We start from the raw sequence: 19,259 nt of genomic DNA on the forward strand, positions 1-19,259 counted from the left end.
CATGTTGTACAGGTCTCTGGCACAGAGTCTGTCCCTGTTGCTCAGAAGGGAAGGGGGGAGAGGAGGACAGCATTATTCATTGGGGACTCCATAGTTAGGGGGACAGAAAAGAGATTCTGTGGGAACGAGAGAGACTCGCGGTTGGTGTGTTGCCTCCCAGGTGCCAGGGTCCGTGATGTCTCGGATCGTGTTTTCGGGATCCTTAAGGGGGAGGGGGAGCAGCCCCAAATCGTGGTCCACATAGGCACCAACGACATAGGTAGGAAAAGGGATGGGGATGTAAGACAGAAATTCAAGGAGCTAGGGTGGAAGCTCAGAGCGAGAACAAACAGAGTTGTTATCTCTGGTTTGTTACCCGTGCCACGTGCTAGCGAGGCGAGGAATAGGGAGAGAGAGCAGTTGAACACGTGGCTACAGGGATGGTGCAGGAGGGAGGGATTCAGATACCTGGATAATTGGGGCTCATTCTGGGGTAGGTGGGACCTCTACAAACGGGATGGTCTACACCTGAACCAGAGGGGTACCAATATCCTGGGGGGGGGTTTTTGCTAATGCTCTTCGAGAGGGTTTAAACTAATTCAGCAGGGGGATGGGAACCTGAATTGCCGCTCCAGTGTACAGGAGGTTGAGAGTAGTGAGGTCATGAATAAGGTTTCAAGATCGCAGGAGTGTACCGGCAGGCAGGAAGGTGGTTTGAAGTGTGTCTACTTCAATGCCAGGAGCATCCGGAATAAGGTGGGTGAACTTGCAGCATGGGTTGGTATCTGGGACTTCGATGTTGTGGCCATTTCAGAGACATGGATAGAGCAGGGACAGGAATGGTTGTTGCAGGTTCCGGGGTTCAGATGTTTCAGTAAGATCAGGGAAGGTGGTAAAAGAGGGGGAGGTGTGGCATTGTTAGTCAAGGACAGTATTACGGTGGCAGAAAGGACGTTTGATGACAACTCGTCTACTGAGGTAGTATGGGCTGAGGTTAGAAACAGGAAAGGAGAGGTCACCCTGTTGGGAGTTTTCTATAGGCCTCCGAAAAGTTCCAGAGATGTAGAGGAAAAGATTGCAAAGATGATTCTGGATGGGAGCGAAAGTAACAGGGTAGTTGTTATGGGGGACTTTAACTTTCCAAATATTGACTGGAAACGCTATAGTTCGAGTACTTCAGATGGGTCAGTTTTTGTCCAATGTGTGCAGGAGGGTTTCCTGACACAGTATGTAGATAAGCCAACAAGAGGCAAGGCCACATTGGATTTGGTACTGGGTAATGAACCAGGCCAGGTGTTAGATTTGGTTGGTCGGTGAGCACTTTGGTGATAGTGACCACAATTCGGTTACGTTTACTTTAGCGATGGAAAGGGATAGGCATATACCGCAGGGCAAGAGATATAGCTGGGGGAAAGGCAATTATGAGGCGATTAGGCAAGATTTAGGATGCTTAGGATGGAGAAGGAAACTGCAGGGACTGGGCACAATTGAAATGTGGAGCTTGTTCAAGGAACAGCTACTGCTTGTCCTTGAGAAGTATGTACCTGCCAGGCAGGTAGGAAGTGGTCGAGCGAGGGAGCCGTGGTTTACTAAAGAAGTTGAATCTCTTGTCAAGAGGAAAAAGGAGGCTTATGTAGATATGAGGCGTGAAGGCTCAGTTAGGGCGCTCATTTAGTTACAAGTTAGCCAGGAAGGACCTAAAGAGAGAGCTAAGAAGAGCCAGGAGGGGTCATGAGAAGACTTTAGCAGGTAGGATCAAGGAAAACCCTAAAGCTTTCTATAGGTATGTCAGGAATCAAAGAATGACTCGAGTAAGATTAGGGCCGGTCAAGGACAGTAGTGGGAAGTTGTGCGTGGAGTCTGAAGAGATAGGAGGGGCGCTAAATGCATATTTTTCGTCAGTATTCACACAGGAAAAAGAAAATTTGGCGAGGAGAATACTGAGGTACAGGCTATTAGACTAGACGGGATTGAGGTTCATAAGGAGGAGGTGTTAGCAATTCTGGAAGGTGTGAAAATAGATAAGTCCCCTGGGCCGGATGGGATTTATCCTAGGATTCTCTGGGAAGCGAGAGAGGAGATTGCAGAGCCTTTGGCTTTGACCTTTATGTCGTCATTGTCCACAGGAATAGTGCCAGAAGACTGGAGACTAGCAAATGTTGTCCGCTTGTTCAAGAAGGGGAGTAGAGACAACCCTGGTAATTATTGACCAGTAAGCCTTACTTCGGTTGTAGGTAAAGTGTTGGAAAGGATTATAAGAGATAGGATTTATAATCATATGGAAAGGAATAATTTGATTAGGGATAGTCAACACGGTTTTGTGAAGGGTCGGTCGTGCCTCACAAACCTTATTGAGTTCTTTGAGAAGGTGACCAAACAGGTGGATTAGGGTAAAGCGATTGATGTGGTATATATGGATTTCAGTAAAGCATTTGATAAGGTTCCCCATGGTAGGCTATTGCAGAAAATACGGAGGCATGGGATTGAGGGTGATTTAGCCGTTTGGATCAGAAATTGGCTAGCTGTAAGACAGAGGGTGGCGGTTGATGGGAAATGTTCATCCTGGAGTTCAGTTACTAGTGGTGTACCTCAAGGATCTGTTTTGGGGCCACTGCTGTTTGTCATTTTTATAAATGACCTGAATGAGGGCGTAGAAGGATGGGTTAGTAAATTTGCGGATGACACCAAAGTCGGTGGAGTTGTGGATAGTGCGGAAGGATGATGCAGGATACAGAGGGACATAGATAAGCTGCAGAGCTGGACTGAGAGGTGGCAAATGGAGTTTAATGGAAAAGTGTGAGGTGATTTACTTTGGAAGGAGTAACAGGAATACAGAGTACTGGGCTAACGGTAAGATTCTTGGTAGTGTGGATGAGCAGAGAGATCTCGGTGTCCATGTGCATAGATCACTGAAAGTTGCCACCCAGGTTGATAGCGTTGTTAAGAAGGCATACGGTATGTTAGGTTTTATTGGCAGAGGGATTGAGTTTCGGAGCCATGAGGTCATGTTGCAGCTGTACAAAATTCTGGTGCGGCCGCACTTGGAGTATTGCGTACAGTTCTGGTCACCGCATTATAGGAAGGATGTGGAAGCATTGGAAAGGGTGCAGAGGAGATTTACCAGGATGTTGCCTGGTATGGAGGGAAGGTCTTATGAGGAAAGGCTGAGGGACTTGAGGCTGTTTCGTTAGAGAGAAGAAGGTTAAGAGGTGACTTAATAGAGACATACAAGATGATCAGAGGATTAGATAGGGTGGACAGTGGGAGCCTTTTTCCTCGGATGGTGATGGCTAGCACGAGGGGACATAACTTTAAATTGAGGGGTGATAGATATAGGACAGATGTCAGAGGTAGGTTCTTTACTCAGAGAGTAGTAAGGGCGTGGAATGCCCTTCCTGCAAAAGTAGTAGACTCGCCAAATTTAAGGGCATTTAAATGGTCATTGGATAAACATATGGATGATAATGGAATAGTGTCGGTTAGATGGGTCTCAGATTGGTTTCACAGGTCGGCGCAACATCGAGGGCCGAAGGGCCTGTGCTGCGCTGTAATGTTCTATGTTCTATGACCCTTGAAGACCTGTTTTTTAATTTTGTTCCTAGCTTTTCATCATCCCGAAACAGGTCTTTTTTTCCTAGTCCTGCCTATGTTGTTGGTACCTACGTGGACCACAACAACTGGATCCTCCCCCTCCCTCTCTAGTATTCTCTCAAGCCGGTCAGAGATGTCTCGCACCCTTGTACTGGGCAGGCAACACACCATGCAGGATTCTCTATCCTGCTCACAAAAGATACTGTCTATCCCCCTGATGATGGAGTCCCCTACAACTACAAACTGTCTTTTTTCTTCCCCCTCTTGAATGGCCTCCTGGACCATGCTGCCATGGTCATTTGACTCATCCTTCCTGCAGCCCTGTTTCTCATCCACGCAGGGAGCAAGTGCCTCATACCTATGGGAAAATGTCGAAGGTTGCAGCTCCTGTGTTCCTGTCTGCAGGGTCCCTCTACCTGCCTCAATCGCTTTCACACACTGCTGTCCCTGCCCGCCGATCGAATTAACATTAGTTAATCTACCAGGTGTGACTGCCTCCTGGAACACAGTATACAGGTATTGTTCCCCCTCCCAGATGTGCCGCAGTGCTTGGAGGTCGGATTCCAGTTCATCAATTTTGAGCCGGAAATCCTCAAGCATCCAACACTTGCTGCAGATGTGGTCACTGCCTTTCTCAATGGGATCAGCTCGCTCCCACATCATACAGCTGCAACACATCACCTGGCCGGCCATCTCTACTTTGTTAATTATTTAAAATGAATTTGTTTCTTTTTAATTTCGCAGTGTTCGCTGCACCAGAAAGTTTACTCCGTTATATACTCAAACAGACTCCAGCTTTGCCTTCCAACCCGCTCCCAGAGGATTTGGCGTCCAGGTGACCACCCCGAAAGACAACAAAGAGACAATGAAAAAAGAATGCAAATAGCTTACCTGCTCACCAAACTTAGTCGTTATTATTAGGTTAGAGGAGTTGGAAGGGTGGGAGACACTATGCGTGTAGTGTCTCGGGTATTAGTTAACTCTCAAATTTATTGGGTGGAAGCTTACCTTCCCAGGCTGCCCTCGCGCTTCCTCCCGGACTCCCGCCGCTGAAACAACTGAAAGGCCGCAGTCCCGCGAGGTAAGACTTTTATAATCGAAAAGCTTACCTTCCCTGGCTGCCCTCGCGCTTCCTCCCGGACTCACGCCGCTGAAACAACTGAATTTGAATTCTTTAGTTTGTGATTTAATGTTATCCTTGACAACCTTTGTTAACCGTGGACAGTTCATCTTCTTATTGAGGCCATCCTTTCGAACAGAAACAATCATTGCTGAGCATTATGAAATGTCTACTTAAACGTCTGCCCCTGTACATCCACTGACCTTCCCATGGGTTGATTTTCACATCCTGCTTTAGACCAAATATAAGACAAAAGTCTGCAATTTAAATGCCTGGTTCTTTTGAATTGTTTACGGGGATCTTCCACATGTGGATGAACACATGATCAACTGAGACTGACTCCATTCTCCCAGTTCCTGTGTCTCTGTCATATCTGCTCGATGATGCCATATTCCAGAGGGAAGCCTTCGCTATGAGCTCTTTTCCCTTCCACGAGAAATTTCCCGATCTCTGATGCACAGGGCCTTCAGCTGTGGTCGACCCATCCCCTGTGTTTCTGTTCTCACCTCTTCCCCTCCTCTCCAGCAGAATGATAGAGATACCCTTCCCTCACTTTCCACGGCACTAGAATACACATTCAAAGAATCATCCTCCGTCATTTCCACCATCTCCAGCAGGACAACACCATCAAACATTGATTTCCTCTCCCTTCCACTGTCAACATTCCACAGAAACCATTTCCTCTGTGACACCCTCCATCGTCCTGAACACTTCCCCACTCCCCAAGGCACCTTCCCGCGCAATTGCAGAAGCCTCTTCACCTCTTTCATCCTCACTGTCCAATACCCCAAACACACCTTCCAGGCGATGCAGATTTCACTTGTACTGTTTCAATACCATCTACTGTCATTGCTGCTCACCAAACAGAGACTCCCTTGAGGAATACGTTCACTCTGTATGAATAACCCTGACCTTCTAATTGTTTCCCATTTCAATAACTACTTTGCTCTCATGCTGATATTTCAGGTCTGGACTGCTGCAATGTTCCAAAGAAGCACAACCTAAGTCTGAGTAAAACCTCACTTTATGCTTTGGTACTTTAGAGCCCGTCGGACTTAATATTCAATTGTATAACTTCACAGCCTGACCCCATTATGACTCTTCTTCATTTTTCATAAATTCTCCCTCCTGGTACCCCTATGAAGTTGTCTTGTTTGTGTCTTGTTTATCTTGCACTCAATGGAGAGAACCCATTTGCCCCATTCACAACTTAAACCCATTTAAATCCGTTTGTCTTTTGCACTAGGCCTCGACACCCTTTGTTTCCCATCAGCCCTTCTCCACCTCTGACATGGTATTAAAAGTTCACTCTCCAATCCTTTTCAGTTCTGAATAAGTATCACACTGGACATGAAACGGTTTCTTTGTTTCTGTATTTCCACAGATGCTGTCAGATCTGCTGAGTTTCCCCAGAAGTGAACAGGCACATAAAAAATTTTCAATAAAACAAAGAACTGTGGATAGTGGACGTCTGAAAAAAAAACAAAAATTACTTGAAAAAGTGGGAGCTTTGAAGAAGGGTCACTGGACCCGAATGAATAACTCTGTTTTCACTCCACAGATGCTGACACACCTGCATAGTTTCTCCAGCAATTTCTGTTTATCAACAAGTTTCAAAGACGTGTATCAAAGCTGCTGAAACGCTCTGTCCAACATGGAGCACCATCTACCGGGAAGGGAACAATAGCACAAGGTGCTTAATTTAATTGGCTCTGAAATTACATAAGGCTGGCATCACTGATACTACAGAGTGCTTAATCATGGTTAGAGAAACAAACAGAGGGAAGCACATTCATTTTAAATACAGAAGATGGCACGACTGGAATGGAAAATATTCAGATGAATATGTTAACAGATGTGGCAAATTGGAAGTATGACACAAAAGAGAGACCCTCAGAAGAATGAAAATATTAAAATGGAAATGTTATCACATTAGCGACCACAGTAGGTCATTCAGTGCAAGGTTGCTGGGTGAATAGGTCTCAGTGTGAATTTGAGGACAGGCAGTACAATTGCATTGCAGATATCGCAGCTCAAAACTGGCCATTCACGTGTTTCTGCAGGCCACAGCAGCAGCTAGTGCAGAATTGTATTCAACATCAATTTGGAACGTTTGTTTTCCCGGGATAATCCCTCAGTCTACCATGACTATCAAGCTGATCTATGGTTCAGTGATGCATGCGGGTGAACATGTGAGTCAGAACCATGTGTACCTAAAAATGATGACAACCTATTGAAGCTACAGCACGTGGACTGCTAGCATTCCAAGCAACAGAACTGACATCGGATAGACAGGACAAAATTATCCCAAAGGCCAACAAATCATATCTAAGTTCTGCAGTCCTGCTGTATCCAGTTGTAAATGGTGATGGACTATTAAACAACTTACTAGAGGAGAGCGCTCCAAAAACATCACCCTCATAAACAATGGAACATCCCTGCATATCAGTGTTAAACACAAGGATGTAGTATCTGCACAATCCTCAGCCAGAAGTGGTGAATTGATGATCCGCCTCACCCTCGTCATGATATTCACAGAATCACAGCTGCCAGTTTTCAACCAATTCGATTCACTAGACGTGACATCAAGAAACAGCTGAACACAGTAGATATGAGGAACGTGGGCCCTGACACCGTTCCTGCCATAGAACTGAAGACTTGTGCTGCACAACAAGCTATGCCCATGGGGCAGATGTTTCTTTCCACCTCTAACTCTGATGTCTCCCTGGCAATGTAGAAAATTTCTTAACTGTGTCCAGTCTCCTAAGAGGAGAATAATTACAATCTGACCAACTTTATCGGTCTCAGCATAATAGTCAAATTGGTGGAAGTTCTTTTTGACAGAGCTGTCAAGCAGCACAGAAATAACCTGCTCAATCTGGTTTCCGATAGGTCCCCATGTGGAGATGGTGCTGTTGTGGAAATGTCACTGAATTACTAATCCAGATCAGGCTAATGCTCTGGCAGCTGGTGAAAGTTGAAAAACAATTAATAAAACATCAAGATCGAAAATCTGGTGTCGGTAATAGTGGCATTGAAGCCACTGTTAATTGTAAACATCAGTTTGCTTTACTAAGGTAGTAGGAACTGCAGATGCTGGAGAATCTGAGATAGAATTTCTGAAGAAGGGTCTCGGCCCGAATCGTCAGCTTTCCTGCTCCTCTGATGCTGCTTGGCCTGCTGTGTTCATCCAGCTCTACACCTTGTTATCTCAGTTTGTTTTACTAATGTACTTTCAGGAAGCAACTTTACCATACTCTCCTGATTTGGCCTATAAGTAACTGCAGACACATAGACATGCGATAAACTCTTTAATGGTCTCTGAATCGGCCAAGAAAGACACACAATTGTATCAAACTGTTCTAATATCTCAAAGGATATAATGGGACAGAACATCCAGCATCGGCCTAGTTATCAGAAAAGGGAAAGTGAAACTTAGTCCTGTTGACTCTGCCGAGAAATCTTTCCTAACATCTGAGAGCTTGTGACTACATTGATAGACCTTTCCCACAGATGACACAGAAACATTGGGAAAGTAGTAGGCTATTCCACCCATTGAGTATCAGCCTATTCTAGTTCATGGCTGAACATTTGCTCAATGCACTGTTCCCACACAATGTACATATCCCTTAATATGATTAACTATTGGAAAAATATAAAAGAGGAACTGCATTGGTCCTGTCGGTCCATTGATTTTGCACCCCCATTCAGTGTAATGACAGCTATCTCCACACTATATTCCTGCTGTTTCCCTTTACTGTCCAGAAATCATTATTTATATTCAGTGCCTTGGCCTCCACAGCCTTATATGACAGAGAATTCCCCAGGTTCAACAAATGAGGGCAGACGTTTATTCTCATCTCAATGCAGAGTGGCCTGCCTGTACCTAATACTGCGGCCCCTTGTTTTAGACATCCCAAGGGAATTATCATCCCTAATTGAAATCTGTGTTGCCCTGTCAGAGTTTTATATATTTTACAGAGATCTCCACTAATTTTTCTAAACCTCACCGAATACAGGACCATTTGACCCAATCTCTGCTCACACAACAAGCCTGTCATCCCAGCGATCAGCCTGGTCATCCTTCACTGCACTCCTTTAATGTCAGGTATCCCCTTTATTCGGTAAGGAGACCATAACTGCACACAATACTGCACCATGTTCGAGACGAGGCCACACAAAGGCCCCATGTAGTTGCAATAAGACAACCATACTCCTGTACTCAAATGCCCTTGAAATGAAGGTCAACACAGCATTTATCTTCCTAACTGCTTTCTCCTCCTGCAATATTGCTTTCATTGACTGATATACAAGGAGATCCAGATCGTTTTCACTATTACCGCTACCCACACAGCAAGGCCTATGTACACTGACCGCTGTGCCAATACCATTCTCAGTTCTGACTTCTGGCTTCAGAAGCCACTGCCCTCCGTGGACCTCAGAGGTCTGCATAGAAGAAAACTAAATAAGGGGAGAATGAGTCCCTTTAAAGATCAACAATTTTCAGCCAATCCATTTTCAAATGGTAGGCTACCATTCTATTTTTCCCACCAAAGTGCGCAACATCTCATCTATCCACGTTGCTCTTCACGTGCCATGTATTTGCATATTTACACCACTTGTTTCAATTCCCTTGAAATGAAGGTCAACACAGCATTTATCTTCTTAACTGGTTTCAACGCCTGCAATATTGCTTTTGATGCCTGGTGTACAAGGAGATCCAGATCTTTTTCAGTGTTACTGCGACCCACTTGGCGGCTCTATGTATTCTGGTCAGCGTGCTAATGTCTTTTCCAGAATTGATTTCTGGCTTCAGTGGTCGCTGCCCTGCATGGACCTCAGAGGTTCGCGCAGAAGAAAACAAAAGAAAAGAAAAGGAGCAGAAGTCTCTTTAGAGGTCAAAAATTTTCAACGAATTCCGTTTCAAGTGGTATACTGCCTTTCTATGTATCTCACCAAAGTGCACAATGTCACATCTATCCAGATTGCTCTTCATCTGCCACATATCTACCCTTTCACTCGACTTGCCTCAACCACCTTGGAGCTTGCCTCAACCACCTTGGAGCTTTGTTATGTCCTTCTCACCACTCACAATCCTACATAGTTTCATGTCATCAGCAGACTTGGAAATATGGCATTTGAATCCCTCAACTGAACTTTTGATATGTATTGTGAACAACTGGTGTCCGAGCACCGATCCCTGCAACATCACACGAATATTTCACATTCCATAAAAGATAATTTTATACCTACCCATTGTTTCCTGTCAAATTTCCTATTCTAAAACCATGCCCATTAATTAGCCAGAATCCCATAAAATTTGAATTTGCACACCAGACTTCGGACTTTATCAATAACCCTTCCAAAAATCCAAATGCATTGCATCCATTGTTTCCCCAGAATTTATCTACCAGTCGGTTTCTCAAATATGATGCCATTTTCATTAATCTATGTTGACTTTGTCTATGCCCGTTACTTTCAGTCCCACGAATTTCTCCAAAACCATTTATTTACTAATTTCATTCTATTCCTTTTTTATTTCTCACCAGACTTAGTTTTCCTAGTATTGCTGGGAAGTTTCTTTCTAATTCTGTGAAGACAGAACTGAAGTAGTTGCTTAATAGTTCTGACAGTTCCCTGTTCTCCATTCTCAGACTGTAAGGAAGCTGCACTTCTTTCCTCTAACCTTTCCCATTGGCATACATTCAGAAGCTATTGCAGTTCACTGTTGTAACACTTGTTAATATACTCTTCAGAAACCCATCAATTCCTGTCTTAAGCTGTTCAATGATTGACCTTCCATAATTATAAAATCACAGGAGATTAGACTTTTTGCCCTCAGAAATACAGCACGATCGACATCAGCCACACTTTTGTACATGAGGCTCATAGCCGCGAATGTTATGACATTTCAAGTATTGGTCCAAGTACTTTTTAAGGGTTGTGAGGTTACCCACCGCAACTACCCTCTCAGGAAGTGCATTCTAGGGCTCCAGCACCCTCTGCGTGGAAATCCTTGAAACCTCTCTAAACCTCAAACCGTTCACTTTAAAGGTGTGCTCCCTTACACTTGGCCCTTTTACCAAAAGGAACAGCAACTTTCTATCCACTCTGTCGATGCTCGCCATAATCTTATATTTCCGAATTACATCCCACTCAGCCTTCTCTGTTCTAAAGCAAACAACTTGAGCTTATCCATCCTCTCTACATAGTTGACATACTTCATCCCAGGGAACATCCTCGTGAATCCTCCAGCCCGGAGACGTGAAATGGACTAAGTGGAGTTTGTCTTAAATTCTCTTTCTCTAATTTTTTTTTTTCCTGCATTGTATTATCGTGGAAGGACGGTTATTCTGGGCTTGTTATTTTTTTTTTTCCTGATTGATTACTATGATTTTGACCTTTCGAAGGTCTGTAATGCTAGATTTTTTATTTCTTTGTTTGTATTGAATTTGTACTGAAGAATCTGTACCTAGGCAGCTTTGTACTGAAATGGCCACTGTAAGTGGTGATTTGAAACTTTTCACTATACTCATATGAGTACACTTGACAACAATGCTAATTAAAATCAATGAAATCAACATGTCTATTGCTGTTTCCTCTGAAATTCTGCTGCGAAGTACATGCGATATGTCAGGCTTATCAATGGTCAATCCAACTATGTTTTCAAATACTATCTCGTCACTGATTTGAATGTTTTTAATCTTTAGTTACACAAGTCCCATAGCCACTGGTATATCTGAGAGATTTTCTGGATGTTATTCCATGAAGACAGATATGAAAAAAAACTGTTTAGTTTCCCTGTAATTTCTGTGTTAACTACAATAAATTATGCTGTCCACAAATTCACTGTTCAACATTTAACCTTGCTTTTATTTTCCTTTCAAATATTGATAGAAGCTTTCTGTCAGTCTTTATGCTTCTTATTAATTTGTATTCAAGCTCTTTCTTATTTTCTTATCAGTTTCTTTGTCCTCCTTTCCTGTGTCCTAAATGTATTGAAATCCACTGATTTACAACAACATCTGGCATTGTTTTGAGACTGGGCGTGGTGGGCGTGTGGAATCCGCTTCCGGCAGTGGTCGTGGAATCAGATACTTTAGAGACTTTTAAGTGACTCTTGGAAAGGCACATGGATGATAGCATAATGTAGGGTATGCAGGGTAGTTTGATCTTAGTAGGATAATGCGTCAGCACAACATTGTGGGCCGAAGGGCCTGTACTGTGCTGTACTGTTCAATGTTCTATGTATTCTAAGCTGCCTCCTTTAATCTAATGCAACCTTTGACTTATTTTGTTAAATATCATTGCGTCACATTATCCTTTTGCTGTTTGCATCTTGGATGGATTATATGTATATGGTACACCTTACAGTATTTCTATAAATAACAGATATTTCCTATCTGCCATTAAATTTTTTCATGTACTTTTGCAATTCACTGAAGCCAACATTCCCCTCATACCTTCATGGATTGTATGACTCAGGTTTGTAACCATGATTTCAAAAAAAGACAAAACAGTTTCGTATTCAGACATCATGTAAAATTCAATATATTATGATCACTATTTCCAAAAGCTCCTTTACACCAAGGTTCTGATCTTCTGATTATCCAATACCATTTGTTTTAGAAAAAAAGCCTGATCTCTTGCTTGGTACTGAACATATTGTTAAAGCAAACCGTCTTATCCACGCTTAAGAAATTCACTTGGCAATAGCATTGACTTGTGTTTACACAGTTTAGATGCAACTTGGATTCGTCCATTATTACTGCACTACCCACAAACTTGTAAATCTAATTTTCTGTTTTATAACATGTCCAGCAGTTGTATTGCAGTTTTGACTTTGATGTATGACTCCCATAAATGTTTGCTTCGCCTTGCTGTTTCTAAGCTCTGCCTTACCAGATTTTATCGAATCTGAGTGACGTGGGGTCTGGAGAGATGAATGTTCAGTGAGGCATATATCAATGTTGAGATCATCTCACCACATCTTATTTGTTCTTCTCAAGCGTCATTGTGACATTTTCACCAGATCTCCCATTATGCTGGTGGAATAGAGAAGCACAATGATCTTTCAACAATGTAGGAGCAAATGCCATGCATTCCTCCAAACAGCTGAGACTGCTCTAATATGAGTAGAAACCTTACAGCAGGTTGGGAAATTGTTGCTGCTGCTGTACAGGATCTTGGTGAGATCACATCTGGAGGATTGTATGCAGATTTAGTCTCCTTGCTGAAGAAAGGACACTACAGTATTGCATTAGAAGCAGCTTAGAGATGGTTTCCTCAACTGATTCCCGTAACAAAGGCATTACCTTATAAGGAAAGGATGGTCAGGTTGGTCCTATACCCACTGGAGTTTACAAGAATGAAAAATGATCTTATTTTTACATAGAACATCAGGAGGAGTCTGCAAAAGAAGCTAATTTCACAGCAAATGGAGGAATCTTTTCCACTTCTTAAACCTGTTACACAGGAACAGCAGTAGTATATTCAGGCCTTCAACCATATTGCACCAGAACAGCAGACCTTTGGAGCCTGATACCCAGTTACAAGAGGAGGCCAATCAGCCCATTGAGCCTATAGCAATGGACCCAGAGTAGGCCATGCAGCAGCAGTATCCTGCTACACAGCAACATGATCAATCCATTCAGCTTCTTCAAGTTTGTAACACAGGAATTGGAAAAGGCCACAAAGTGACCAGAGACTATTAAACTGGAATTAGAGGAGGCCACTCAGCCCATCGAGAAAATTTTAAAGGAATTGGAGAAAATACAAAACTATTTCAGAATTTTTAACTGCAAAGAAGGAGATAATTCATCCACATGCCTGTTGTATGGGAACAGGAGAAGACCAATCACTCCCTCAAACCCATTTCAGGGATATAGGAGGAGACTGTTCAGTATCTCGAGCCTGTTGTTGAGGAATTTGAGGAGACCGTTCAGGCCATAAAACTGTTACATAGCAGCAGGAAGATTCCATAAGCCCTCAAGTCCGTTAAACATCGACAGGAGGAGGACAAACAGACCTTGAACATCTTAATCAGGAACAGGAGCTAGATATTTCAGCCATCGAGACTATAATGTAGGAACACCAGGAGGGCATTCAACACATCGAGTTTGTAAACCAGGAACAGAGTGAGCCCATTAAGCCACTCACGCCTCTTGCACAGCAATTGGAGCCGATCTTTTAAAGTCTTGTGCTCGTCACACTCGAACCGGAAGGGAATGTAGAGGTTACAGAAAGGGAAAAACTTAGATTAATCATCTTCACTAGGGCATAACGAATAGTGAGCAAACTATTGGGATTTAAGGTAAATTATTAGAATCAAATTATCAAAGAATTAATATCATGACAATAGCAAAGTCAAACCACAATCCATCAAAATCAGCATGGTTTTATGAAAGGTAAATCGTGTTTGAATTATTTGCTCGAGTTCTTTAAAGATGTGACAAGCATGTGGACTTCCAGAGGGCATTGAATAAGGTGCTGCACAAAAGATTAATCCGTAAAATAAGAGCATATTGGGTTCAGAGTAATTTATTATCTTGGATTGAGGATTTGCAAACAAAGAAAATGAAGAGAGACCGAATAGGTATGTTGTTTTCTGGTTGGCAACTTTTGGAGTTCGAGACCGTTCAGACCTTAGGCCCCAACTATTTGCAATCTATCTTATTACTTGGACAGGGGATAGAAAATACTAGATCAAATTTTCAGATGACACTAAAATAGGTGAAAAAGTATGTTGCAATGAAGATGTATGAAATTTAAAATTGGTGACTGGGCCAACATTTGGCAGTCAAATTTAACATGGATACGTATGATGTTGTCCATTTTAGACGGACGAATAGAAAGGCAACTTATTATCTAAATGGAGAGAAAATTCAGAGAGCTTAGGTACAGAGGGATCTGGGCTTCCTCGTGCAAATCACAACAAACACACATGCAGGTACAGCAGGTAATGAGAAAGGGAAATGCAACTTCACATTTATTTCTAAAAGAATAGAGTTTAAAAGTAGGGAAGAGCTGATGCAACTATGCAAGGCATTAGTGAGCCCGCAACTGTAATACTGTGTACAGCTTTGGTGCCCTGACTGGAGGATGGATGCAGTTGCATTGGAGGCAGTTCAGAAGAAGTTCACCAGAGGTGAGGAGTTTGTCTTATGAACAGAGTTGGAGCAGTTCATACTGCCTGGAGTTTAGAAATAATAAGAGGAGATCTGATTGACATCTGTACGATGCGAAATTTGATTGACAATATAGAAGTGGAGTTGATATTTCCTCATGTGGGACAATCTACAGCAGGAGATCATACTTTTAGGATAAAATAGAGCAGAATTAAAATGGGGTTCAGAGAACTTACTTCTCTTAAAGATTTGTAAATCGGTGGGATTCATGCTCCCAGAGTTCGGTAGATGCTAGGAAATGGAGTAAGTTAAGGGTTATGGATAACTAGCAGGAAAGTTGAACTGAGGCTGATATGACATTGTCATGATCGTATTAAATGGCGGAGCAGGCTCAAGGGCCTTAAATAATGACTGATGACTGATGCTCTCTGTTCTTATTGAGTCCTTCGAATGTGCTACTCAGGAATAGGGTAGGATAGGTTATTAATCAGGAAGCATACATTCGGGATAAATTAGTCTTAATCTGTTTGACAGAACGCAAGCAGTGGAGTCATGCAGTGACCAGTGCTGAGCCCTCAACTATTTACAATCTATGTAATGATTTGGAGGCGTGGAACGTAAGTACTGTAACACAATTTGGCGATAACACTAAGAAAAGCAGGAAATTTAATTACCAAGAGATGGTGGAGACTCTGCAAATGGATTTTGAGAAGTAAAGTCAATAGACAATTGTTTTGCAGGTGAAATATAACTTTATTTCCACGAAGAATGGAAAGCAGTATGTTGCTGAAATGGAGAGAGATTACAAGACTTAGTGATACAACGTGTATTGGAGGGTTCATTCTGACCCGTTCAGACATCAGAAGTGTTGCTCTCTCTCCATGATGGTCTGCTCCTTAATGTTCCCAGTGGCTCTGTTGCTCTCAGTACACGTGGGATGTTTTGATGTGGTTTGTTGGTGGTGTATTATGAGGAGTAGGGTGCGTCGAACCGTGTATCAAGGGAGTAACCTTTATCCGAGATGCCATGCTTTCTTTCTATTTGGAGATCTGAACGCGATGGGAACGGCTGCCTGCTTCTGAATGAAGAGACTTTGGCTGCTGCCAGGACATGGGTATTCACCACCATGATGTACTGTGTATGATCACACTGCAGGATTAATGGAGTTGGAGTTCCTTTGGTTCCTCTACCTCTCCCGATTGATATGGGGTTCCCACAGAGACATGGACATTTTTGGTAATTCCGCTATACTGGGAAAACAATGATACATCTGATATCTCCCTGCTAAATGGGAAGCAATTGTGTTCATTTCATCTAATGTATATGTGCTCCATCACTAAATGGTGATTTTGATGTCTGCATGTTGGGAGATGATGGCTATGTCGCCCACTCCTGCCTGGAAGCTTCCAGATCAAATAAGCTCAATTCAACTGCAATCCTAACAGCCGCTGGCAGCACCATCCTCACCTTAGTGTAAAGCTGCAGGTCATGTTTAAGGAGGTGCCACCGCTCAGTGACCAACTCCTTGTTCAATCGGGGTCCCCTCACACTGTGCTCCTGGGTTAAGCGTAGCTTGGGAAGTTGCTGTTGGGAAAACCTGGGGTGGATACTGCAGATCCCTTTCCGCACACACATTCATTTCGTGGTTCCAGAACTTCCCCTCTCTGCAGCCTCTGCTCCATTTGTTGGTCTTGTTGCAGACCCAGATGCTGAGTCTGCAGTCCCCATGTTCCCAGAGTTGGGTCACCAAATCCTCAGGTCTCCCTGAATGTGTGAGGCAGCTCACAGCACAACCACCAGCAAAAATTCCCCATCACCCCCACTAACTTTTCAACGACGGGAGTCAGTCAGAAGCCCCTCAGCTACCATTTAGGTGCCTGGTCCTTTACAATAATACTCAAGGGGCTTCTTCGTGTCACTGACCACAGATCAGCTGTGAGGGACAAACACAGGCGTTCAGTGGACAGGCGCAGACCAAGTTTCAAATACGTGTCTCAAAGCTGCTGAAACCCCCGTCAAACATGGCGTACCGTATGGGACACACTAGGAAGTGAACAACTGCCATTTTGTTGTTTATGAGCTTCACACTGCCAGCACTCTACACACTAGGGAGACAAGAACCCAACACAGGGAAAGATACAGAGACACAGAAACATTCACATTAAAGAAAGAAACACACAGTTAATTAATGGAGAACACGTTGTGGAAATATGGGGAAGAGGAATGGGAGTGGGACTAACTGGACGGGTGAAACCTTAAAAGGTCCCAGTCACAATAACGACAGCATTAAATAAAGGCATTGCCAGATCAGGTAAAATAATTCATTACATCAAATTATGAATCTGCCACACAGAACCAGCCCAGATTCCATAAACTGGGACAATATGTCAGCCGAGCATGGAGAGCTGTGCAGACTATGCCATTGTATTGTTCAGTAAACTGGGCTATCATGCTGTGAGTGACAGTAAATGGTGCTCCCACAAATTTATATTTGTGCTTATGTAAATATATATATAATATATATTATGTCTATAGCTCCATTGAACCAGTGCAAAGCAAGAGGCTTGTGTGTGTGTGTGTGTGTCTGTAGGGGGAGAGGGTGGTTATACATATGAAATCCTTTGTTATGGAGGAAATCAGTTTAAATATAAAGAACTGACAGGGTTTTAGGTAATCAACAGAGAGAGAGACTGAGAGACGTTTCATGGATAGATGTGATAATGTGATAATAAAAGCATTGCCAGATCCAAGAACAATATAGATCAGTGCACACAGGAATTATGGATGGATGGGATTTTTGTGTGAGTTCAGATACAAGCTGTGGAGGATCAACTAATATACAGGTTTGAAGCTGGGAGTGTCAGCAGCAGATTATTGGCACCATTAAAACGGTATTTCATACCTCAAGGTTCAAATAGCCAGTAAAGTAAATTCTGACAATGTCAGTAGTTAAAATTAGGAATGATCAGGGATCAGCTCATGGCCAAAGAGATCACCACCATTGTAATTCAACTGTTTCAGCCTCAGATATTGGATCGCGATGGGATGGAGTCAGTGGAAGTAAATGGAACTTGTAACCAGAACAGAAGATAGTGACCTCCATACTCCCAATATTTAAATAACAAGTGTAGGAATGCAATGAATCATGTTTCACAGTAGAAATGGTACAGCTCAGTATAGAGACCCGCGAGGACGCTGCCAGAAGCAAAAGGGAGATAGTTGATGAACAAGTTCACTGATGCAGTTAATAGTGTTTTGTAGAGGAATATCTGGATTCAGAATCTTAGCAGGAATAATAACTGCTAAGAGTGTAGAGTAAATGAAAAGAACAGAAATACAGTTGAACATGGTTTATAGAAATAAAAACTGAACAGTGAGACTTACCAGGGACACCAACGACAGCCAGGATAGGATAATAAAAATATTGAATAATGTAAAGTGCGTATTGTATCCGCCCTGGTAATGACATCCCATCATAATACGTAGAAAGAAACCAGACATATGTAGATAAACTCCTGTCCATTGTTGGAATATTCCAATCTTTTGTTCTCAGATTCTGATCCATTGCTGGAATATTCGAGTCTAATTTTCTCAGATTCTGACTTCTGCTCCCCTTCTCTCTAGAGCTGCCGATTCCTGTTAGTGTTGTAGGTGATGCTCCCACTCATACTATGGGATAACACATTGCACGGAGCCCATTTATCATTAAAAGATGGAACCCATCCACTTGGATAATTTTAATCCATGGAGACTGAAATTAATCGCAGTCACCGAACAAACAGGTTCAGTTAACCTCTTCCTTACATCACTTTTCATATCACAATAAAAGGGAATATTTACTCAGTCTGGATGGTAGGAATGAGATTGCTGAGGAATGGACCATAAATCTTCCCATCTTTTTAATCTTTCCTCCATGTATATGACAGTAGTACAGAGCACTGCAAGACTGTATATGCCCCACTCTGTTTATAAAAGGAGATACGGATAAAATAACAGACAATGCATAAAACGACTGGTGGGGACATTTCTAGAATTCATTAAGCAGGATAACAATATTTATGGCTCATTGACTTTGCATGATGTTTCTCCTATTGGTGAACACGCTGTTATCAAATCCTTTCATGGCCTTGACAAAGACTATTAACTCTGCTGCTCAGGAACAGTGGGAAGCAATTCCGTCCCCATGTGCCTGTTACAGAGGGATAGGAAGAGATCATTCAGTCCACACTAGCCTATTACCACTTGAAGAGGTGGAAAGCTGCAATGTTGGCAAATTTTGCAACGGGGATCATTCAAAACATAGGGAAGTGTTATTGCAGTTTTATGAGGTCTTACTGAGAGGATACCTGGAGTACATTGTGTTGTTTGTTTTTCTGTAACCGAGGCAGGAGGAACCTCCGTCAGATACAGTTTAGTGGCTTCTCATAATCCAGCCATTCATT

General features: G+C 42.8%; 1 protein-coding gene across 1 annotated transcript in view; it reads right to left on the reverse strand.

Moving 5' to 3' along the window:
- The window catches only part of LOC125483815 (probable G-protein coupled receptor 139), a 30,429-nt gene extending 12,047 nt beyond the window's left edge, over nucleotides 1-18,382 (reverse strand). Inside the window, exon 1 of the mRNA XM_048600509.1 lies at nucleotides 18,202-18,382. Coding sequence (XP_048456466.1) covers nucleotides 18,202-18,382 — 181 coding nt within the window. The remainder of the gene's footprint in view (nucleotides 1-18,201) is intronic.
- Nucleotides 18,383-19,259: the final 877 nt, after the last annotated feature.

The sequence above is a fragment of the Rhincodon typus genome, chromosome 8 (assembly GCF_021869965.1).
Source record: "Rhincodon typus isolate 14 chromosome 8, sRhiTyp1.1, whole genome shotgun sequence".
NCBI lineage: Eukaryota > Metazoa > Chordata > Chondrichthyes > Orectolobiformes > Rhincodontidae > Rhincodon > Rhincodon typus.